The sequence below is a fragment of the Spodoptera frugiperda genome, chromosome 18 (assembly GCF_023101765.2).
Source record: "Spodoptera frugiperda isolate SF20-4 chromosome 18, AGI-APGP_CSIRO_Sfru_2.0, whole genome shotgun sequence".
Taxonomy (NCBI): Eukaryota; Metazoa; Arthropoda; class Insecta; order Lepidoptera; family Noctuidae; genus Spodoptera; species Spodoptera frugiperda.
Genome location: NC_064229.1, coordinates 3,622,811 through 3,648,612, shown reverse-complemented (window position 1 = coordinate 3,648,612; position 25,802 = coordinate 3,622,811). Strand labels below are relative to the sequence as shown.

Here is a 25,802-nt window from a genome sequence, read left to right as displayed (position 1 = left end):
TCACGGTGTCTGTTAATAATTTATACAATTGCATCAGCCAGCGACTATGTCTGCGTTCCAGTGCGATAAAAAGTAGCCTATGTGTAATCTAGGGCTGATGCCTGATCCGGAACTGCGTACTACCTAGGGCTCCAGCTCGAAAAAGCAGTATTTAGTCAGTAAGAGTCTGGCGCTCCCTCTCGCCTCATCCAAGGTGGGAGAAGGCATTGGATGATTATCCACTTTCCAAAAAAAAAACATAATTCACCCCGGTTCCAAGTTTCATCCCGATCCTTTCAGCCGTTTTTGCGTGAAGACGTACGTGGTGGTACGACGTACGTGGTGCGAACGTGTGGCACCCCACACCTACGCTCAGTAGCGCTACCAACAAGCGTACCTAGATCTGCTAGCTGTGCTACTGGCAGCTGCTGTTGGTATATTACTGGTGGTTAGGAGAATATTCAGTTTAGTGACATCGAAGACCACGAAACTGAAGAAGAATTAAATGATATGAAACAAAATGTTTGCCCCCACATGACGCTTTGCTGTAAGATATGAGAAAAGAGAGATTAAATTTATTCATTATTGTAATTAATACATACTTTGTAATAAGTTGTTATTATTAAAAGCAACTATTCAATATTATTTTTTTTGTTTCTGTTTATTCATAAAGCGAAAAGCACCAAGCAGAAAGAGTCAGGCGGAAGGTGCCGTGGCGACTCTCTAGCTACTCCTCAAAGAGGATTACTCATAATGGCGTTATCATGGCAATTTGGGTTTCCCTACTACAATCATAACTATCTTATCTACGTAGATTTTTTGTAATACCTTGATATCACCAGGATTTTGGTCTACCAGTGAATTATCAAGTGTTTTTTGATTGACTGAGATATGTATCTTATATTGTTTAATATAAGACCCATAATATAAACAACTGTGTCACTGTCTTTCAGTATCTTTGATAAAGATAACGATTACAATAAATACAACAACTTTAGCTGTATAATTTTAAGTTAGTTGTAACTGCCTGAGAGAGAAATGTGCTTATAAAATTGTTTTTTCAAAATCTTATCGAAATATTTACGAGTTTGCTCTGATCAAAACTGTCAAAAATGGAGATAATTAAATACGTTTTGTTTTGTGTCGTTGTAAGTTTGTGTTCATGTGATGCTTATAAGATCTTGGTCGTGTTTTCCATGCCGAGCCCCAGCCATGGCATCCTTGCAGACAATGTGGTGAAACATCTCCTTAAAGCTGGACACGAAGTAAGTATAACTGTGAAAATTATATTTCAATTTAATAAGGTATCACACCCTTAAAAAAAAACAGTTTTACTTTATTTTCTACTAGCGACCCGCCCCAGCTTCGCATGGGTGCAATGGTGATATATTATACCTGTATTATACATAAAAACCTTCCTCATGAGTTACTCTATCTATTAAAAAAACCGCATCAAAATCCGTTGCGTAGTTTTAAAGATTTAAGCGTTCATAGGGACATACAACATGACAGAAAAAGCGACTTTGTTTTATACTATGTAGTGATAATACTAGCTTCTGCCCGCGATTTCGTCCGCAGAACATTAAAAAATTAGGGTTTTACTACCCCTAACATTCATGGGAATGAAAAATAGATGTTGGCCGATTCTCATAGATACCGGATAAGCACAAAAATTTTCATCAACAACTGTCCTTAGAATGAAAGTGACCGAATCAAAAAACTGCAAGTCGTGGGAAATGACCCAGAAAGTCTCAGAATATTATAGTATTGAATACATTTTAGTACATCTCTTCCGTATTCCATAACATACGATTGAATTTTACTAGACTTATGGATTAGTTCTTTAGTTGTAGACTGTATTTTATAACGCCAGTTTATGAAAAAATCTGAACAGAAATTTTGAGTTAAGGCACTTTAATTCTGAGGGTGCGAATTATCACAAAGAATCTCTCATTCTTGGGCATGACATAACATACCTAAAGGAATATGAATCGTGGTTGTGGTTAGTGATGTGCCTGATGGAAATATTCCCACTACCGGCAATATTCCCAATATTCCCGCTGCCGGTAAAATACCAATATTCCCGGCAACATTGGGAATATTCCCAATGTTCCCTATCAAATAATACCTACATATTTATTTAAAATTCTCTAAATTTACATTTTTAAATACTACACATACAAAATAAAATAATATTTAAAAATATAAAAATAGGAGCCGACCAGTAGCGGGAGCATGGTCCAAGCTACCGGTGGTTAGGGCTCCAGGGACAGGAACCTCCTCACAATACGTGCCGTTTCGAGGAGTACTGCCTTCTGCATCAGGCTCTTAATCCATCCGCTCAACCCCAGCCTCCTAAGGTGGTTGTCGAGGCTGTTAGGTATTAATCCATTGGCCGACATAACTATCGGCACAGTGATAGCCGAATTCACATTCCACATGTCGACAACCTCGCGAGCCAAGTCAAGATATTTTATTTGTTTATCTTTTTCAGCTTTCACGAGGTTCTCGTCATGAGGCATGGTGATATCGACTATCATCGCGCGGCGCGCTTGCCGATCTATCTCCACTATATTAGGTTTATTGGCTACAATAGTTCTATCAGTGATGATAGATCGATCCCAGTACAACGTGATATGGCCGTTTTCAAGAACTGGATCAGGCACATACTTGTAATATTGAACCTCAAACTCAACAAGTTGATAGTGCAAAGCAAGTTGCTGCTGGATAATCTTGGCCACCAGATTACGTCTATGCAAATATTCACCATTAACCAAACGACCACGACCAGAAATGATATTATGTCTTATGGATTCACCAGGACTATGACACGCTATCGTGCCCGGCAACATTGGGAATATTCCCGGTAAATTACCGGGAATATTGCCCAAAATTGCTGGGAATATTGGCAATTTTACCCAAAACAATATATTATTGTATATAATGTACACTGTGGTCTTTAAATGCTAATTTTAAGTATTAAACACCGTTTTCGAGGTTAATTTGACTTGAAATTAAGCAATATTCCCCAATATTTCCACTCCCGGGAATATTGCCGGCAATATTCCCACCAATATTCCCGCGTCGGGGAATATTACCGGGAACGGCACATCTCTAGTTGTGGTAAATAATTAAAACGTATTTAACTTTTAAATGGAAGTTTATTCTCAATTGTGAAAAAAACGCGGCAAAACAAAAGAAAGTTAACATGACATAGACATTACATGTGGACAGTGCCACAGATACAAAATACTAATATGGTTGCGTTCTTATTTACTAACAATACCTACAGCGGTTGCACAAAAACAATTTAAAGTACAAATAGTGCAATAAAACTGATTTTATTCCTCAGCTAGGCCTAGGCCTAGGCTATTATGTAACCGTCAATCCGAGCTTTCGAAGTAATCTCGATCGGTCGATCTGTTTCAATTTCGAAATCGCTTTTTTTAGAATAAGCCACCAAATTTGCCTTTGTGACAAATAGGCCTACCCTTCCATCCAAAGGTTGTCTGTAAGAGATCGCTTTTTAGTGATAAGACCGCCCACTGTACTATCAATCTGAATGTCTTCCTTTGTGTCCGGAGCTGCGGACTACCTAACGGGTTTACCGGGGCTCCGGTTCGAAAAGCAGAAGTAGGAACGGGGTGGTTTTTAGTCAGTAAGAGTCTGACATTCTCTCTCGCCTCGCCCAAGACGAGAGAAGTCATTGGATGATGACAAAAAAAAAGGTTTTATAAATTGGTAAAGGTTTAAGCGTCGTAGCGTCTAGACTAGTGACTTATCCAATTAAAATTTGAGAGGCAATAGACATAGATTAATTATTATGGTTTTGTCTTACTCACGTGACTGTTTGCTAGTTGCAACGAGACAGGCGCCGCGTCATGTGTCGCGGAATGTTGCTCATGAATTATGAACCTCTAGATTGGGTTGAAACTAGTCGAGTACATCGTTACACAGTTACGTGAGTAAGTCGAAAACCATATAATTAATTTAGTATGTCTGATTTATAATACAATAGACATGTTGTTGATGCCTACTTCTTTTTACAGATAACATATGTAACACCTTACATAGAGAAACAGAAGAATCAGACAAATGTACATTTGGTGGACGTTAGTCCTGTCCAAAAAATATTAGAAGGTACGATACCATTATTGTATCATTTAAATATTATATTGGTGCTGCTGAGGACTGCCTAGCAGGTTACCGGGGCTCCGTTTCGAAAAGCAAGAGTAGAAGCAGGGAGTTTTTAGTCCAACGGTGGAAGTAAAATGGCTAAGGATAGGTCTGAAAATAAAATTGACAACGAAATAGAATTGACAATAGATATGCCAGAGCCGACTAAGGAGTTAGGGTGCTTTTCCACCAGAGATGTATTATGCTACGTAGCTGTGGATGCGGTTGGCTTTCACCAATCATATTCATTGTTACATATAGCTTAGCGCTGGTGAAAACGATGTGTGCTAAGTATGCTTGCTATCGACGGTTTCCCTACTATCGATACATCGTATTTGAGGTGCGCATCTTCCTCGTGCAGCTACTTTGCGACGGCATATCTTCATAGCACATCTTACTCGCACCGCTATATAGCTAACTGTCACATAGTTTTACAGCTTAGCTATTTAGCTTACATACTCGCAGCATAGCTACATAGCACATCTCTGGAGGAAAAGCACCCCTATACTAACATTTAACAAAGACTTGCCACACTTTGATAAATCTGACCTTCTTGAAACTGTGATCTTTAACCCTCCTGCCAGTCGTAGAGATTTTGGAAAAGCTTGAGTACAGGGGCCTTAGTCTGATAATCCAATTGTATCAGAATGGTCGATCATTGAGCAGTACTCTCGCACTGCTCAGTGATCGACCATTCTGACACAATTGTAATAGCAGACTAAGGCCCCAAGAGGCACATAGTCCAGTAGTGGATTATCACGGGCTGAAGACGGTGATAATTTATAATGTTATATTATTCTACAGACGCTGGTGAAATGCTGAACTTTAAACAGATTCTAGACGGAGCAGATGATATAGTTTATAACAAAAATGTATTGTTTGAGCTTGTGGCGACAGTAAGTAACAAGACACTGGGCAACCCAAATGTTCAAAAACTAATGAGGGACCCAAAGCAGAAGTTTGACGTCATGATTCTCGAATACATGTTTAACGATTTGTTTTCCACGTAAGTTAGTTTACTTTTTTATGGCTTTTGTTTAATGTATCGCTTGATTTAGTAACATAGGTATAACAGGCAAAAACAGTAAATGATCACCAGAATTAAAATCCCATTTTAATTTAAAGCTGTAACCAAAAGGAGATTGTCCAAATCTGGCTATTTTTGAACAGGCTGCTCAACAAAAATGTAATTTACCAATAATTTTATTTATATTTTAGTAAATGTCTGACACTAATAACTTTGTGTCAATTTGTACTTTAAAAAAATCGATTTTTATTGGTATTTGTTATGATAAGACCAAGTATTTTTTTAGTAATTGGCTTTGAATTTGACTTTAGTGCTGCCAATCTGCTGTCAATCTGTCGTGTTTTTCGTCAAAATGACAGATATTATTCGCTTTGTTCTTTTGCATTGTGAGTGTTGAAACTCCAATTTATTGCGTGGGAAAATACAAAGTAGACACATTAGTAGGAAAACATATTTTGTATATATATCATATGAAAATAACACTAAAGACAGGACAGCCATAAAACATTATTGCTGCAACTGCATGGTGGGTCATAGAACAGTAGGTTGATGTGCACATATAATAACTATTATTTGGTTTTTAAGCTGGGCAAGGTACCAGAAAATTATTAATCCACCTGCCGAGTTCCTTGACCATATTTTAATTACATATGAATCGGATTAATAATGCAATTTAATAGAAAAAATATGTTTCATTTCATGCATAACCAGTTTCGATAAAATGTAAAAAAATATCTAAATATAAATCTTGATACAAAACTAAGTTTGTATCTTCATTCTTACTGATATGATCTAATAAATCAAACATATATTATTAGCTGAAGTGCTTGTTCAAAAATAGCCAAAGTCCCATACAAGTTGGTCAATCCCCTTTGTACATCTTCTAATCCTATAAAAGCTTCCAAACAAATCATAGTTGACCCAAAAATAGTCAACAACCACCAAAATTAGAACGGCAGTTTGGAGGTTTTTTAGTCTAGAGCTAATATCGAGATGGAAAACTAATAAAGATGGAATGTTATCATGTTTCAGGTTCTCAGCAGTATTCCAATGTCCTTACATCTGGTTCTCCACTATAGAACCACATTGGGAAGTTATAAACATGATAAGTGGTCCTATGAACCCAGCCTACAACAGCGACTACCTTCAAGCTCGAATACCGCCATTCACATTTTTGGGAAGAGTTCAGGAGCTGTGGACGCAAATTAAAGGATTATATTATCATGAATTGTGAGTATAACCTTTTACCTACATAATTCGTTTAGCGACTAATTTACATACACATCAACAACCTACTAAGTGGCCACTGCTGACCAAAGGCCTCTTCTCGCACATAGAAGGTTTGAGCATTAATCACCACGCTTGCTCAATGCGGGTTGGCGATTTCAAACTTACAATTAGAAACTATAAGCCCAAGTTTCCTCACGATGTTTTCCTTTACCGTTTGTCAATGGTATCTAAATAATCTTAGAATGTAGGTATTCGGACGTACTCGGAAGAGGTCACGTTGGTACTTGCCGTTAGTAGGTTTCGAACCCGCACTCTCATATATGAGAAGCGTCTTAAACCTCGGGGCCACCACGACTTACAAAGCGACTACTTAATGTACTTTTAAATAAAGAAAGTTCTTGTCTAATTAAATTCTTAATGTTTACATTACTCCTTGATTTCAGTGACTTCTATTATGTAGAAGAAGCCATATACCAACAGCAAGTAGTCCCTATCTTAAAGGAGCAAGGTAAACCAGTACCTGATTATAATGAGCTAAAATATAACGCGTCGCTAATGTTGGGTAGCTCGCAAGTCGCGATGGGTAATGCAGTGCCACTACCACCAAGCTACAAGCACATTGGAGGTTTCCATATTGATGAGGAGGTGAAGCCATTACCAGAGGTCAGTAATAAAAATGGCTTGTATAAAAATAACTCTCAACAATGTTTTGGTGTTGTTTGTATATTAATCCTTTTAACAATTCCCAGGATCTGAAGAAAATTATGGACAATGCCAAGAACGGTGTGATTTACTTCAGCATGGGTTCCAATTTGAAGAGCAAGGACTTACCAGATGAACTGAAGAAAGGTCTGTTGGAAGTATTCGGGGGACTGAAGCAGACTGTGTTATGGAAGTTTGAGGAGAATCTACCGAACCGGCCTAAGAATGTCCACATTGTGCAGTGGGCACCACAGCAGAGCATATTGGGTGGGCTTTACTTAATTCGTATGTCACTCACACTCTAACAATCTGTGCTATGATGTTTAAGTCTTTGACTGCCAATAAAAAAAACACTGTTAAACGCAAATCCTCCGCTAACGTCGGTCACCAGTGTTCACGGCGTTCAATGTGTTAATTTTACTTCTTTTTCCAGCCCATCCCAATTTGAAGTTGTTCATCACTCACGGTGGTTTCCTGTCATTTACCGAGACGATCCACTTCGGCGTCCCAGTCATAGCCATCCCAGTGTTTGCAGACCAGTACCTCAATGCAAACCTAGCTCGAAAGCACGGCATTGGAGAAAGGGTTAACCTATCATACAACTTACATAAAGACTTGAAGGTTACTCTGGACAAAGTTCTTGGTGATCTGCCTAAGTAAGTACCTAACAGAGCTTGGAAAATTTTATATATCGTATTCCAGACGCAAATCTAAATTAAGTTAGGACGTGACTCTAAAAAGAAGATTTGCTTAATTAGCCCGAAATTCCTACTTGGTAGTCAAGATTTAACAGAATTTGGTAGTTTAAATTTAAGAACAGCTGCTAAGTAAGTTCTGATTTCACAGATACACGTCCAGAGCAAAGGTGGTATCTGCAGCATACCACGACACTCCGATGAAGAAGGGAGAAGAATTGAACTTCTGGGTGGAGCACGTGGTGCGCACGCGCGGCGCCCCACACCTGCGCTCAGTGGCGCTACAAGTGCCGCTGTACCAAAAACTGTTCCTGGATTTATTTGTTCTACTTCTGGTTGCGGCTGTAGTTTTACTACTGGTGGTTAGGACAATTATAAGTTTATTGACGTCGAAGAGCCCAAAACTTAAGAAGAATTAAATAGTTTAGATTTTAGAAGAAGTCATAATTTTTGTAGATTAAGTATTATTTGTTACAAATTATTTTTAATAAACCTAAATCGCCATACAGTTATTTCATTTTTATTTTTGGTAATTTATCATTCTCAAAATGGTCTACGAGTACCGAACCCAACTACAATTCATATATCTGGATAAAATTATATAAAAACTACTCTATATATCTGGTATTTTTGAGTATCCTTATTTTCGGGGACACAATTTGCGTTCCCACTTAAATATCATTTATTAGCACCATCCACTTTATTTCTCACATATACTTTCCTTTATACTTCTATACCGATTGATTGAGATGTGAATCTCATATGAATTGATTACTCTTTACAAGTAGAAAATCTAATTTTTTATCATTTACTAAGATTCAGTTTTTTTACATGTTACATTTACATTACAGTCAGGTAAAAGTATTCGGAAAACGAGTGGTGTACCTATTGGTTAGAACAACGACGACAACTTTTTTAACAATGATTAACCGGTTTATTATTTTGACAGCTATGGATCTTATTTTGTATTCTAATAAGAATAACATTTGCCGTTAAGTCACTATTCTCATAGAACACGCTTTTAAAGATAACGAGTTACAAAAAATAGTTGAACATTAGCCGTTCTTAATTTGAAATTCGTTAGTCGAACAATCACTTTCAATGTCGTCAGTCAGTGACTCAGTGACGCCTATCAAGTACAGACAGACAAAGTTAAAAATAATTAAGTAATTGGAATATTCCAAAGAGGTTTTAATAAAGTTTAAATAACCAATATTCCAAAAAGGTTTTAATATAGTTCAGTGAGTGTCCAAAAATTGTGTCGATAATGGAGAAAATTAAATGGTTTTTGTTTTGTGTAGTTGTAAGTTTGTGTTCTTGTGATGGTTATAAAATTTTGGCCGTGTTTCCTACGCCGAGTCCCAGTCATGCTATCCTTGGAGACAATATGGTCAAGCACCTCCTTAATGCTGGTCACGAAGTGAGTACATCTATAAAAATATTTTTTAATTATAGTAATTTTTATCTGATGTATTATTTTTTTTTTATGGGACATGCCGGTAATCGAGCAGACGTATTACCTGATGGTAAGCAATCGCCGCCGCCCATGGACACTTGAAATACCAGAGGCTTTACAAGTGCGTTACCAGCTTTTTGGGAGTTAGGAATTTAAGGGTTGTTGTTCGGGAATGGGAATGGGGAATATTGGGAAGGGGGGAATTGGGCCTCCGGTAACCTCACTCACATAACGAAACACAATGCAAGCGTTGTTTCACGTCGGTTTTCTGCGAGGCCGTGGTATTACTCCGGTCGAGCCGGCCCATTCGTGCCGAAGCATGGCTCTCCCACACTTATTATTATTAATTTTTATCGCAAGTGCGACTACGGGTCTCGGGTTCGATTCTCGGGTCGAAAAAAATCTCAGTAGTAGCACGGTGTCTGGAATTGTGCCCAGTATATCGCAAAAGGCTCACGCCCTATTATATGGGTCTTATAATAAAAAATGGTAAAAAGTGGCTGTACAAATTGTAGCGGCATTACGTACCGTAATGAACACCTCTACCTATCCCTCCGTGATAAAAAGGCGTGACGTTGTATTATTATATCATGTAGTTTTTTTGTTACTTATTCTAAATGTATACCTATTCTAAATAGGTTCTATGACTTGTCATAAGTACTATATTGTATAGTAGTACATGAGAACTTATACAAATACATAGTACCTACACGTTGCTGATACCAACCACTTTTTCCAGGTAACTTATGTAACACCGTTCGCACCGAAAAAGAAAAATCAGACCAACGTACATTTAGTGGACGTTAGTGATATCCAACCATTTTTTGATTGTAAGTATTAAGATTAGATTGTGAGATCAAACATTTTTTTTATGGAATAAGCCGATAAACGAGCAGACGGATCACCTAATGGTAAGCAATCGCCGCCGCTCATGTACACTTGAAACACCAGAGGCGTTACAAATGCGTTGCCGGCCTTTAGGGGGTGAGGAATTTAAGGGTTGTTGAAGAATCGGGGATTGGGAAAGGGGGTAATTGGGCCTCCGGTAACCTCATTCACACAACGCAAGTGTTGTTTCGGTTTTCTGTGAGGCCGTGGTATCACTCCAATCGAGCCAGCCCATTCGTGCCGAAGTATGGCTCTCCCAGACTTATAAAACATATTATGTTATAGCTTTTGCCCGCGACTTCGTTCGCGTGGAATAGTGACTTCCGGCAAATTTTTGGTTTTAACCACATAGTTCCCGATCTCGCGGGATCTCTTCAAAAATGAGATGTGGAAGATATTCCAGGGAACTCTTCAAAAATCAACATAATGAGCTCTGCGTTTGAATTTAATAGATGTATACTCACTTAGGGCATTGAAAAAATAGTTTAAAAACGGACTTAAACTAACTTAAAACTAAAGAAAGCTACGAATTACGAATTTATAACAATTAAAAAAGAAAATATATTACAACCTATCCTCTATGCTATAATAACCAAGCTTAAACTAAATAATTTAAAAGAAACGACTTAAATCTAATCTAATTAATTTATAAATTAGACTTACAATTTTATTAAAAAAACTAACTACAGTAACTACTAATAATCGATATCAAACTAAACCTACGTTAAATAGTTTAACCAAAAAACCAGGAAAACCCAACAAATAAACTTATTAATTGACAAATACAACGAAACCAATTTAGAATATACGAAACAGCAGGACCACTACAGACAAATAATCATACGACTGATAATACACTTTTTCTACGATAGTACCGAAGCGCTCGGCCGATACCCAACCAAATGAATGTAACGAAACCATAGCGCGATCTATTTCGATCCCAACGCCATCTATCGAGGATAAAGACAACTTGGATTATTTATTTATACTCCGTTCGGGCATTTTCTTTGTACTAAAAGTTTAATTATATTGATATTATTTTTTTCATACCTTTTTACTATTTATTTACTTTTTTTCGATGAATTAAAACAATAACATGAACCGAAGTCGTGTAACGATCGACATAGAATTATCTATACTCCGTTAGAGCATTTTCTTTGTACTAAATGTTTTATTATATTGATATTATTTTTTTCATACCTTTTTACTATTTATTTACTTTTTTTCGATAAATTAAAACAATAACATGAACCGAAGTCGTGTAACGATCGACATAGAATTATTTATAAATAATTTATTTCTTATTTTTATTTTTTGATTTTTGAAATAAAAATATGAAATAAATTATTTATGTCCTTTCTAAGGTTCTAAACTATATCTGTACCAAATTTCAACCAAATCCGTCAAATAGTTGCGGAGATTAATGGTATAAGCATAGAATGTTCGACGTGATTCTTTAATTTGACATAACTTTTTTATTTATGAACCGATTGACATGAAACAAACACTAAATGTAAATTTAAGCATCCCACAATATATTCGTGAAAACCGCATCCAACTCGGATCAGCCGTTTCTGAGATTAGCGCGCACAGACGAACAGACAAACAGACAAACAGACAAACAGACAAACAGACAAACAGACAAAAAAAAAGTTAATTACATTTTTGGGTTCGACATCGACATAACAATAACCCCTGCTATTTTTTTTATTTTTATTTTCAATGTACAGACAGCACTTTTCTACGATTTTATTATATGTATAGATAGATATAGATTAGTGCTTTTAAACAGATCTAGTCAGCAATGACGATGATGATTGATAATGATCATGAAATGGTTCAATTATTTCCGGGTTGTTCATTTTTTATCATCAGAATGTCAAATGCCTATGAGGCTGGTTCTTGCTCGAGTAAAGGCAAAAAAGACTTAAGACCTTGGCAAACACATAATGAGATATTTTAAGATCCGTATTTTTTCAATAGGTGAGTTTAAAATTGCCTAGGGTATTGCAATAGGTTATTCTGTACTAGCTTCTGCCAGCAGCTTCGTCCACATTTCCGTGGGATTAAAAAGTATCCTATCACCCAAATCAGCTCATACCCTGTCTGTATACCAAATTTCATCAAAATCCGTTTTGCAGTTTCAGCGTTATTGACGGAAAAACATCCAAGAAACAAACTTTCGCTTTTTATGATATTATAGTGTGAAGTATGTATGATTACTCAGGTATTACCGAACAAAGTAAAACTAAATGTAACATCTTTTACAACAGCGGCAGAAGAAATGCTGGATTTCAAACAAATTCTAGCTGGGTCAGCCGATCTGCATGATTTCAAAGTGATATTTGAATTTTTTTCAACAATCGCTGACATGGTACTGGGCAACCCAAATGTTCGGGACATGATGAGGGACCCAAAGCAGAAGTTTGACGTCATCATTGTCGAATACATGTTCCATGATTTGTTTTCCACGTAAGTTTTTTATCCTTATTTGAAGTTTATTACAACCTATCTAGGAAGTTCCGCTGTATTTTTTTTATTTATTTAATTCTTTATGCACATGAATATGTACATGAGGTGGGCTTAATGCCGTAGGCATTACTTTAATGTACTTGTATATTGTAGGCTGTACTTGAATGAACTGAATTGATGGATTTAATTGACACAAGTCATATTATTGGTTGGATTTATTTGAAAAAGCCATTTTAGTTTATTATTTTTTCGCTCTACAATTTTCTCCTGTGTAGTGGGTGCGTTTACAAACACACAAGTTCACATAACCATTACACCCAGACCCGAAACAACGATTTGTATATCACACAACGATTTGTTCCGTGCGGGAATCGAACCCGCTGCCTGTTGCACGCCAACCGTGTTTTTCATTTTTGCGTTTTTCTTTCCTTGCTTTGTAATTAACATGGGATTGTACGTTTCAGGTTCTCAGCAGTATTCCAATGTCCTTACATCTGGTTCTCCACTATAGGACCACATTGGATAGTTATGAACCTGGTGAGCGGTCCTATGAACCCAGCCTATACTAGCGACTACCTTCAAGCTCAAGTGCCTCCCTTCACTTTCATGGGAAGAGTTCGGGAGCTATGGACGCAAATTAAAGGATTATATAATAATAAATTGTGAGTATTTGTGTCAACTGATTTGTGAGTTAAAGAAGTTCTTGTGAGGTTTTCTATTGAAACGAAAGGATTATGGGTATAGAGATTATGGCGATATTAACCGACGAGCTTGCATAAAAGAATGATGACTGTTGATGAAGCGAAAGACGTGTGTAAGAAGCGTAGCAATTGGCGTTTAATTGTCTCTGCCGGGTAGGCATGGTAGACATACGTGAGGTTATGTATGGAAAGTATAGATACAATAAATATCTACTTATTAAATTAATTAATTATTAAAAATTGATGATCAAACATAATTATCAACCCAGTCTAAATAATTTAGATAAAAAGTTTAAAACACTGTTTTATTAATTTCAGTGATTTCTACTATGTTGAAGAAGCCATATACCAAAAGCAAGTAGTCCCTATCCTAAAGGAGCTAGGAAAACCAGTACCTGATTATAATGAGCTAAAATATAACGGATCACTACTGTTCGGCAACTGGCAAGTAGCCATTGGTAATGCGGTGCCAATGCCACCAAGCTATAAGGACATTGGGGGTTTCCACATTAACGAAGAAGTCAAGCCATTACCAGAGGTGGGTAAAGTCTAAAATAAGGCCAATTTTGTTTTGTCAGAAGTTTTTAAAACATTTAATACGATGGTCTTTGAGAGAAAAATGAAAAAGCTATATATATAGTAACACAAAATAAAAAAGTGAGACTAGAGGCCTCATTCACATTGTCAGATATCCGTTATGTACCAGAAAAATAATTTAGAACATAATTTGTAAGGACTATCTTGTCATAGAAATAGTCCTTAAGTATATTGGGTACTTAAATGAAAGTGATGTGTATAGTCCCAAATATTAAGATCATTTGGTTTGGGCTTTGTCGTTTTGATTTTCTCTTAAATAATATTTAGACACTTCATTAGCATAGCAACATTTATTTTGGAATTGGAGAAACTGGATATTAAGATAAAAATTATAATGTGATAAGATGTGTACACACATGTGTAAACACATCTTATCTATTTACAAATTGTCAAATATGAGTATTGTTTAATGTTAACAATATCTATGTAAAGAAGCTTATGATGTAAGGAAAGATTTTTGACAGTGTTGTGGTTCCTAAAACTAAAATTTGTGTAAAATGTTCAGTCATTAAATATCGACGATCGGTAATTATAACATCATCGGTCTAAGCTAAAGTCACTATCAGAAATCTAGGATCAATCTTTATTGATGTTATTCCACTTTCAGACATATATCTTTGATTAATCTGTTTTAATATACCTACGCAATAGTTTAATATTTGTATTTAATATTTGTATAGTCATTCTGAATATAACATTTTTGCAATAGGCACTTAAATACTAAACACACCAATAAACATATTTGCCATGCCAATTTTCCATCGAAATCATTGTAATTTTCAACCAATTTTTGCTATCAATTGAAAATTCATCAGTTGCAATGTTCCCAGGATCTGAAGAAAATTATGGACAATGCCAAGAATGGTGTGATTTACTTCAGCATGGGTTCCAATTTGAAGAGCAAGGACTTACCAGACGATCTGAAGAACGGTCTGATGGAGGTGTTTGGAGGGCTGAAGCAGACAGTTTTATGGAAGTTTGAGGAGAATCTACCAAACCAGCCTAAAAATGTCCACATCGTGCAGTGGGCGCCACAACAGGGCATATTGGGTAGGCCTTGCTTACCTTAACACTTTTGTGATAATAGTTTTGAATCTGTGATATTCAATTTTGTTCTTTCTTCCAGCCCATCAAAATTTGAAGTTGTTCGTCACTCACTGTGGTCTTCTATCACTCACTGAGGCGGTTCACTATGGAGTTCCAGTCATTGCCATCCCTGTCTTCGCTGACCAGTTCCGCAACGCGAACCAAGCCCGAAATAAGGGTTATGCAGAAAGAATTGACCTTTCTTACAACTTACACAAGGACCTGAAGGTCGTTTTAGATAAAGTTCTTCCTGATCTTCCCAGGTAAGAAGAATGTAGTTAGCTTTCTTTTATTACATTTCGGAGGCACGAAATTTCTCTCTGGTAGTTTACATTTAACAGTCGCCGGAGTCTGTGTTTCCTGATGGATATAACCTGGGTGTCTTTAAGGCCCGAGTGAATAGGTTGCTCATAGGCAGACGAGCTTGATCGTAGGTCACATCATCACTTACCACCAGGCGAGATAGCGGTCAAACGTCGACCCATTAAAAGAATATATAAAAAAAAATAGAACGGCTGCTCAGTAAGTTCTTATTTTCACAGATACACGGCCAAAGCAAAGGAGATATCCGCAGCATACCACGACAGTCCAATGAAGCCAGGAGAGGCGTTGAACTTCTGGGTGGAGCACGTGGTGCGCACGCGCGGCGCCCCACACCTGCGCTCGGTGGCGCTACAAGTGCCGCTGTACCAACAAGCGTACCTAGATCTGCTAGCTGTGCTACTGGCAGCTGCTGTTGGTATATTACTGGTGGTTAGGAGAATATTCAGTTTATTGACATCAAAGAGTACGAAACTGAAGAAGAATTAATAACCCGTTCAGAAGATGAGCCATAACGTAGCGGTAATGCTGTAAGATGGGAGAAGAGTAGATATTATTTATTTTTTAACGTTTATTTTGTTATAAGTGATTGTTAATAAAAAATATAGAATAATATTTTTTATTTATTTCTTCTGACGAATTCGATGCAGATGATGCAGTTCATTACGATCGATCCTGGACGCCATACACAAAGGCTTATTATTAAATCACTATACTCAGTAGTATAGGTTTAGGTTTATAGGCTCACTTACGATAATTAGAAGGTGATAGAGTTCCACATTCCTGGTTCTTTTTGCTTTAATTTTTAGTAGGCGCTATACTTCACACCTCTTACTTTAAGCTTTGAAATATTCCACATCCAATAATGGCAGCAGAGCAGTAGAAGTCCTATAGTTGGTTATAAATAAGGAAAATAAGTTCATTTCAATCTACATGCCGTTCTTCTTAAACGGTTAAATTTGTTTGACCGTGGCATGATACGCATTTATACAGGCAACTCTCATATTTTTCTACCTAGTTGAATTGAAGAGTTCGTACCACACACACACACACACACACACACATTAATTCCAGACTCCAGACACTGTCCCACGACCGAGAATGAGGAAGATGATCATTTTCTTATTAAAGTCCGTCTGGTGGATCATTGAAAACCATTGGATGTCGACGTGGACACGTATTTTTTATTAATGCACGAGTGCCGCTTACCTTGGTACGGGCACGTCTTATTGAAACCAGTGAACTATGTGGGGAGCAGATATTTTTCCACTTTGTCTATGGCGGATTATATGCGTTGAAAAGGCATGCGAAGTGGTGAGAAAAAAGCCGGAAAGCGGACCCTGGGCCCGAAAGGAAGCAATCGGGCTAACGTGAAGATGTTGAGTATTTTGTGGATATGAGTGGTATTTTTTCTAATATTTAATTCTATAGGTAAATTATTTATACTATAGAATAAAACCCACACATAAAAACCTTAAATAAATTTATTTACACTTAAATTATTAACCTAATACAATAATTATGTACATATTAAACAGTCTTTTGCAGTATACTCGTAACTTAGTTGTTCTTCTTTTGGCTTCCTGATTTCTTTTTCGAACATACCGCCGCACAGATTTTCCTCAAGAGTACTCGTCCAGCTAGGAACAGGATGACGAGGACCGCGGCGAGGTCCAGGTACATCTTCTGGTAGAAGGGCACGTGCAGCGCGGGGGAGCGCAGGTGTGGCGCGCCGCGGGTCTTGATCACGTGGTTCACCCAGTGCACCATCTCAACTCCCGGCTTCACTGGACGGTCGTGGTGGATAAGGGACAATTCCTTCGCCTTCTCTGCATATCTGTTAAAGAAAAACATGTCATTAGAAATTTTAAAATAGCCAAACAAATAAAAAGCCTAACCTACCTACAAGTAAACTTCATAGTTTAGTTGTACAATATAAAATCTACTACAAAACATTTATAATCTAAAATAAAAACATAATCTATATAAATGGTATATAAATATGGCTCACTCCACGAAACAAGTAAGTGTATCAATTCATTACCTTTTAAAATTCACCTCTCATAGAAGACAAAAGCTATTAACCTATTAAAGTCTTTATTTTTAATTCAGCTACACACCTTTTATTGCTTGTGACTTCGATAATAGCCTCCTTTAGTTTATCAGCCATGGAATAGGACAGGTCCACTCGTTGCGCGAAACCCTTGTTAACAGCTTTCACGACATTCAGAAACTGGTCAGCAAATACAGGTATACCAATAATTGGTACACCGAAGTGGACAGATTCTGTTGTTGATAGAAGACCACCGTGTGTTACGAAGACTGCAAGATTGGGATGAGCTGCAAAAGAAGAATTATGATTATTATAAAGTCTTCTGAAGTCACTGGAGCTGCGGACAACGTAACAAGTTACCGGGACTCCGCCTAAAATCAGGAACAGGAACGGGATGGTTTTTAGTCAATAAGAGACTGACACTCCCTTTCCCTCTTAAAAGGTAAAAGGTCTAAGAAGTCAAGTAACAAGTCTTTTCATTTCATTCAACAGTCTTTTTGAAGACCAAGGATATATAAAAACACGAAGATGTAAAAACAGTTAATTTACTTACAAAGAATTGCTTGTTGCGGTGCCCAGTCCAGAATGTGAACATTTGATGGGAGGTTCTCCATTTTGTCTTCGAACTTCCATAGCACAGTCTGCTTCAGAGTCCCAAACATCTGCAAGAGACTCTTCTTAAGTTCCTCAGGCATGTCCTTGCTCTTCAAATTGGAGCCCATGCTGAAGTATACGACTCCATGTTTTGCGTTGTCCATAATTTTCTTCAACTCCTGTAAATATTAGATAAAAATCATTGTAAACTTAATAGAACATTTGTTTGAATTAACCGTTCTTATTTAAAGCTAGATAGAATTCAAAGTTTTAAGACTGTAAGTCAAATGAGTTTTCTTCTGAAAAATTTAACGAGAAAGAAAATATTTTCCAAGTAAGGCTAATTTAGTGAATAAATCAGTGTAATTACCGCGGACATTGGTTTGACCTCCTCATCAATATGGTATCCTCCTATGAACTTGTGGTTCTGTGGCAGAGCTATTGAAGCAGCCGTGGATATGTAGGCGTTGGACAGCAGTAATGATGCATTATATCTGGATTCGTCGAATGTTGGTGGTTTTCTGCCACGCTTCAATATTATTGGATGGATCAACTCGTTGAAGGCTCTTTCTTGGACACCGTCCAACCATCTGGAATAGCAGAAAAGAAGAGATTTATTTTTATGTTATAATTACCTATATGGTGTATCTAAAATTGATTTGTGTAACAGAATTTTACTTTATCTGCAAATAGTAAATGTATGTATATTTAAAAAAACTAAAATAGTACTTACACAAAGTTCAAAAACTTGATTTTCACTTGATTCCACAATTCATTAGCCCTCTGCCAGAAGTTCAATGGTGGAGTGTATGCTGACATGATGTCCACTGTGTAAGCAGGGTTCGTTGGCTGATCAACTAGTTGGAGAATCATCCAGTGTACTTCTACTGATGACAGCCAAATAAGTGGACAATCGAATACTGATGCGAATCTGCGAAGAAAAATAGAATTGTTGATGAATGTAATAAAATACAATCAAAGTTTGTTTTTGGCAGTATTTAATTGTGAAAATATATTGAGTCTAAAAACATAATTTGGTGACTTCTCCCGCCTTGGGCAAGGCGAGATGGAGAGTCAGACTCTTACTGACTAAAAATCACCCCGTTCTTGCTCCTCCTTTTCGAGACAAACCCCCCGGTAAACCCGCTAGGTAGTCCCCAGCTCCAGAAACTATGGACCCACTAGAAAGTAGATGAGAAAATATCACTCACCCAGCAGGAACGTCAGTGAACATCCACTCTGCAATAACAAGATCGAATTCTTCTTTAGGGTCATTGAGGAGTTTGTTAACGCCTTCAGTCTGAATTGTGTGCCTCATCATCTCGACCATCATATACAACATAAAACCCATGCTGTCCAGGGAAATACGAGAGTCCATTATAGTCTTAATGCTCATGATATCCACTGAAACAGAAGAAAATAATTATTGTTAAGTTGTTATCAAATATAACTAAAACTTTTCTGCACGGGTATTAAATTATTTTTGGTAATCGTATTATAAAATTATGTAATATTTTTTTAAAAACACTAGGATTTTCTCCTGTATCATGGATGCGTTTACAAACATACAAGTTCACATACACATGACACCCAGATCCGAAATAACAATTTGTGGATCACGCAAAGAGTTGCTCCATTGCGGGAATCGAACCCGCTACACGTCGCGTGGCAGCCGGTTACCTAACCACCACGCCAAACGTACAATATTGATAGTCTATTTGTAATCTTATCTCTTTTGCAAATCACAAATAACTTTTGGGTTTCGGGCCTGTTTAGGTCGTTTAGACAATTTTCCAGAAGAAACAAATGCAAAGAATAGAATAATTAACTTACTTGGCATGATGTCAAAGTTCTTGCTGACATCAATTGTCCGGAGCGTGGGGGGAGCATTTTTGTAGGGGAATGGTGATATGTACGTCACCTGAAAGAAGAATACAGGGTTAAGTACTCTCTGTAGAGACATTTATGGCCGTTTTAACCAATCACTCCTAAGCGGTCACTAAACTAAAAGTCAGTTGCAGAGTCTCGTAGCTCCTAAACTAGCCCCTTTCTTGTAGATTGGTGTAAACTAAAATGACGTTAAATGTCTTAGCTTAGGGTTTCTTTAAAATTTAGAAGTTTTTGGTCAAAACGGGCATTAGTTTTTGGTCCGATTGTGAGCCACAGGTGTAAAAATTATTTTTGCTGATTTTGTTTGCAATATGTTTTTATTTCTTCTTCTTCCTAAGAGATGTGATTATTGTAGACTTGATCTTCAGGTCCAAATCACATAGCTTGGTAACTACAATGACAATATCTTTAAGTATTTTTAAACAGCTTTTTAATGACTACTAACCTCGTGTCCAGCATTCAGCAGATGCTTAACGACACCATCACCAAGGTTTCCGTGACTCCTCGAGGGTAAGGGGAACACCACCAGGATCTTGGAGGCCTCAGCACAGGCCAGCATGAGGCAGACCGCCAACCAATACATCTTCATTCTTTCCATATTCTGAAAATGAATAATTGAAAAAAGATTAAGTATTATTATTATTTTATTTCTACTTAGAGGCTGAAGTATTTTATCAGTTAGGCTCTTCTTTATCAGTAGATAATGAGTGAGCGTTGAAGAAGGTGTAGATGTTACGGTAAGAGTGAATAATTGAAAATTATTAATAATTATCTATTATTATTAATAATTACCGAAACTCGAGGTAAAAGTGATAAATTAATCACATTTGTCGGTTATTATTAATAATTTTACCCTAGTAGTGATAAATGTAATAAGTGGCCAAGATGCTATTTTTATTTCAATTTAAACGGCAATATATTGTACTTGCACAACAAATATTTGTTGAATTCTATGATAATACTTTTAAAATTTTTAATTATTTTAATTAAATTTGATTCATTTATAGGTGCTACAGAAGATTTACAGGCAAACCAAATATGATTGTTGATGATTGTTTTTAGGATTCGTGTTGATTTTGTTAATGAAACAATAATAGTTAATTTTATTTTTGTTACAATTTTATGTACCACGATAGACTTTCTTGCATAAGTTTGATAGATTTTTAAAAGAATTTTATTGTTAATTTTGTGATAAATGTGCCCTTTTTGGCAAGGCGAGAGGGAGTGTCAGACTATTACTGACTAAAACCACCTCGTTCCTACTCCTGCTTTTTGAGCCGGAGCCCCGGTAAATCCGCTAGGTAGTCCGCAGCTCCGGATCAGGCATCAGCCCTACTGAGCCCCATCTGTAGTGGTCTGATGGCTCTTTGAGGCGCGCGCAGAACGCGACGCGCCGCACGCACGGTTCTGGTTCTGGTCGGGTGGCGAGCTACCCCTAGTCGAAAAACCCCTAGTTAAATAGTGCTCTTCTAGGACACTATTTAATATTCTAGTAGTTTCAGAATATGTGAATTTGTTGTCCTTTCGGTTTAAAGCAAGTACAAGTAACCTTGTTTGTGTGATCTCTAATGAATATATTCGTAAGATGGTGTTTAATATTATAAATAAATACATACTGGTCAAAAAACATTGGGTTTATATTTATTTTATTACTTTCACCAATATGTGTCGTGAATTATTAATAATCACTACTAAAAGTAATAAATTTCGATCGATTATTCACATTTACCAAAACGTGTGATTATTATTAATAATTTTGTAAAATTATTAATAATTTTCAATTAATCAGATTTACCGTAACATAGATACCATTGAGATTTACTTAGTGGTAGATACCATTGCAATTAAAATAATAAATAATAAGAAACGTTGATTTTCTAGTATTAAAGTAATGTAGAATAATCATAAATTTGTGCAAATCATATAAATAGTCGGACAGTTGGGTTAAAATATTGTTTTGTTGAGTTTGTCATTCTTTGGTTATGGGTTCTTATGTAAGAAAAAAATAACAAAGATGCGCAGAATAAAACATTCAAGGCAAAACGAAGTTTGCGGGGTCCACTAGTTAAAGATAAATTTTGAGTCATATAAATTATTATATACGGCTCATTCAAATATTATATTTATGTAAAAGATGTACTCATCTATTCTTATGTTTCCAATGGGACTGGTTTTAAATAAGACAGATATATTGTTTACTTTTGAATTGCAAACTGATAAATATTAACTCAGTAAACAAAAACTAAAATTACATAATTACCGTCAATTTGCAGACAGTATAAATATACCAGAGGTTATCTTCCCATTATTCTTGTTTAAACACGATAAAAAATACGGCTTAAGACAATTATTTTTCAAAAACGAATTAACTTGTTATAAGAAATTCAGACGGTTAAGTCAAGTGTTTTGAAACACTAGTGTAGGTACTTATAAATAAATATAAACGTATCAATGCTTTGACAATCTAGTCACATTTAAAAGAATTTTTCGGGTAGAATTAAAAAGTGGTGAAATGGATAATATACTTATATGTATGTGTTGTTTCTATATAGTATTGTATTATATTCTGTTTTCTAATAACAATTGGTAAATTCCATTTTTTTAAGATATTATTTTGTAGATTGATACTACTAGGTCTTTAAAAATCTTTCAAAATGCTTTATTGGTTGGGCTAAAGAAGATTTTCTCCTAAACGCCTTTGTTTACACGGCTTTATGAGGCGTATTTTTGTCCCTTTTCCTTAGTGCCCCGTTTCGCATCCACTGACCGATCCTTCGTATATTATTTCTATTGTAGTTTGAGCAAGGATGCTGTAGGCAAAAGTTGTTCTTTCATCTAGTAATACGTTTTTGTATTACTGGTTTTGACACGAGTTCACACTTTGTTAATAAAAAATCGAATAATGTATGCAAAAACAGGCTGTATTCTCTGTTCTTTACGGCCGATCATTATGGTATTAGATAATAATGATTAAACTCAAGGTCTTCAAATTGGTCCACGGTACAAAGTGCGAGATTTGTTTACGAGCTAATTTTGGTTATCTGTATTCTAAATCGATTTTTAGAAGATACGATTACACTGGTTTAATACTGGCTGGTTTTTAGTAATACTGGCCATTTTACGCGGTTTAGATACCCTATCTATTCTATGAAAAAGTATTTGTTACCGGTGTTCTAAATATTTAAATTAAAATTTTATATTTCGAATGTTCCAATTGCTTTTTAGAGGCAACCATTTTTTTATTACCTGGAATTTGAACACGAGAATTGAAAACCAATATGACTGATTTATATTTGACTGGAAAAATGTTTTGTTTATTTCAACTAGATGTGGATTTTACAAGAGATGTAATTACCTACACCTTATGTTATTTATAGTGGTCGGTACTGTGGGTTGACAGTAATTATTATGACCTTCATCTATCTAACACAATACTGCGTCTCATAAATTCTCTCAATTTAGAATACACTTTTGATGTTTTTATACAAGAGATCTAATTACCTACACTTTATATTATTTTTACTGGTCGGTTCTATGAGATGACAGAGTAATTATTATGACATACTACGTCTTACTAATTCTTTCAATTTAGGACGAACGTCTGATGTTTTAATATTGTTCAAAGGAAAACAATAGAAATGTTTTTATAGTTATATTGTTTGTTTTCTATTTAAAAATGTATTTGTTATATACAAATACTACTATACTAAAAATATTTAATAAGTAAAAATTAAACAAAAACAAAAGACTCACCTCAATTTTTAAAATATAAATCAATATAATCCACAGCACTCAAACTTTATACAACTTATAAATTAAATTGTATAAAAGTCCACTTGTTTAAAATTCCTTTTTTAATTATAAGTCACTTTAAACTTATAAATTATATTTAAATAAGCTTATTTTTGTTAGACACGTACAGCAGACGTGATCAATAACAATGAATGTAAAGCGATGATGCTTGGCAAGTTATATATAGGTGTCAAACATTAGATTATACGGCGCGCTTACACCAGATAAGCAATAAAACAAAAATAGTACGTTTGTATGTAATTCATACAATTATTGAATCAGGTATTGCATATTGTAGTGCTCAAATAATCTTATCTGAAGTACTATTGAAATCTGATATTTACATTATAACAATGTAATATATGTATTGAGACCTATTGTTATGTTAATTAACGGAATGTCACGCCTTTTATCCCCGGAGGGGTAGGCAGAGGTCCGGAGCTGCGGACAACGTAAAAGGTTACCGGGGCTCCGGCTCAAAGCAGGAGAAGGAACGGTGTGGTTTTTAGTCAGAGTTTGACACTCCCTCCCGCCTCACCTAAGGGGGGGAAGAAGTCATTGGATGATTTTCCCCCCTCAAAAAAAGGTGGTAGGCAGAGGTGCACATTACGGTACGTAAGGCCACTGTATAATGTACAACGAATTTTCACCATTTGTGTTGTAAGTCCCATGTAATAGGGGGTGAACCTATTGTCCTATACTGGGCACAATTCCAGACTCTTGACTACTATTGGGATATTTTCTGAAATCTGATATTTAAATTATAATTATTGAGACTTCTTGTTATGTTAATTTTTATGTGTATTTGTATCTTTGATAACGAAAACAGGTCCCTACTAAGTATTTAGCATTTACTTAGTAGGGAACAGAGAATACGGACTGGATCCATAATATTACTTATAGGTAATTATTATTTTATTCATTCATTTATTCATATAAGTAAAAAAATAATTGCGAATATAGTTAAAAAGTAAAATGAATAATATAGTGAAAAATAAACGCATGATTAATAAACTAAATTAAAATTATTAGTAATTACCTTGACTTATAATTTTTTGTTGAGGAGCTTTTTGTTGGAGCGAATAATACCAAGAAATATTTGATGTATCGGACAACTCATTGAGAATTAATATTTTTGATAAGTTAAGTCAATATTTTGTATAAAATATTTAAAACAATGGAAGTACAATGAGAAGGCAAACGTAAGATCCTATTTTTTTTTTGTAAAATCATCTTTCATTAGTATGACTTGCTTGACATTTAAATTCCACCTTAGTAATTATGATATGACAAATAAAATCAACTCTATTATATACACATAAGCCACCGTACCGTAACGTGCAACTCTGCCTACCCCTTTCGAGGATAAAAGGCGTGACGTTGAAAGGTATATACGCATGTGCCATAAAACCCTTAAAACTATACCAGCATCTAATGGAGTAATCTATGAAAAAGTATCTTAATATTTTGAATAAAACAAATAACCGATTAGGTTGAATCTTACGCAAGACCGGTGCGAAATGTGATCAGAAACAATAGTACATTATGTGCTTAGTAACAGGACATCGAAGTAAATAAACACTTTATGTATAGGTGCAGTACATTATCTGATGCAATACCATGCTAAAATCTTGCAAAGAAGTAGGCAAGCATTAGAGGAAACTCCGCTTTTGCTTCAAAGAAAAAATCTATTCGGAACATATCAGAATTTTTCCGCGATCTTTTTTAAACTGGGAACTGTTCGGGTATAATAACTTCTCAACATTCAAAATGCATTCAATCCTCAAGAATAATACAAATCCAGCTAACTGAAAATTGATTCGGAGCTGCGGACTGCCTAACGGGTTTACTGGGGCTTCGGCTCGAAAAGTAGGAATAGGAACGGAGTGGTTTTTAGTCAGTAACAGTCTGACACTCCCTCTCGCCTCGCCCAATACGCGAGAAGTCATTGGATGATTTACCCCATCCAAAAAAAGCTAACTGAAAATAAAATATGATTTTACTGTAACCTTTGTCTCGTACCTATTTGTACAAAAGTCAAATTATAAATAATACTCGAATAATTACAATAAAAATAAAATCATGATGACATGGCAAACCGGATCTAATAAACCTTAAATGTCAAACATAATACATATTATTA

At 35.9% G+C, this 25,802-nt stretch overlaps 3 protein-coding genes across 3 annotated transcripts; 2 read left to right on the top strand and 1 right to left on the bottom strand.

Moving 5' to 3' along the window:
• The first annotated feature begins 978 nt into the window (after positions 1–978).
• On the top strand, positions 979–8,317 carry LOC118278039 (UDP-glucosyltransferase 2-like). The gene is made up of 8 exons (XM_050700329.1): positions 979–1,244; positions 4,029–4,119; positions 4,960–5,161; positions 6,215–6,412; positions 6,856–7,075; positions 7,162–7,381; positions 7,548–7,770; positions 7,961–8,317. The coding sequence occupies exons 1-8, from the start codon at positions 1,092–1,094 to the stop codon at positions 8,226–8,228; spliced, it is 1,575 nt and encodes a 524-aa protein (XP_050556286.1). The 5' UTR covers positions 979–1,091; the 3' UTR covers positions 8,229–8,317.
• A 567-nt stretch (positions 8,318–8,884) lies between these two features.
• On the top strand, positions 8,885–15,945 carry LOC118277901 (UDP-glucosyltransferase 2-like). The gene is made up of 8 exons (XM_035596911.2): positions 8,885–9,229; positions 10,005–10,095; positions 12,427–12,625; positions 13,090–13,287; positions 13,645–13,864; positions 14,754–14,973; positions 15,050–15,272; positions 15,552–15,945. The coding sequence occupies exons 1-8, from the start codon at positions 9,077–9,079 to the stop codon at positions 15,817–15,819; spliced, it is 1,572 nt and encodes a 523-aa protein (XP_035452804.2). The 5' UTR covers positions 8,885–9,076; the 3' UTR covers positions 15,820–15,945.
• Positions 15,946–16,796: 851 nt separating this feature from the next.
• On the bottom strand, positions 16,797–23,821 carry LOC118277902 (UDP-glucosyltransferase 2). The gene is made up of 9 exons (XM_035596913.2): positions 23,621–23,821; positions 20,313–20,468; positions 19,811–19,898; positions 19,189–19,381; positions 18,711–18,908; positions 18,348–18,567; positions 17,937–18,156; positions 17,451–17,670; positions 16,797–17,167 (listed from the first exon to the last, which is right to left on the bottom strand). The coding sequence occupies exons 2-9, from the start codon at positions 20,463–20,465 to the stop codon at positions 16,891–16,893; spliced, it is 1,569 nt and encodes a 522-aa protein (XP_035452806.2). The 5' UTR covers positions 20,466–20,468; positions 23,621–23,821; the 3' UTR covers positions 16,797–16,890.
• Between the last annotated feature and the right edge of the window lie 1,981 nt (positions 23,822–25,802).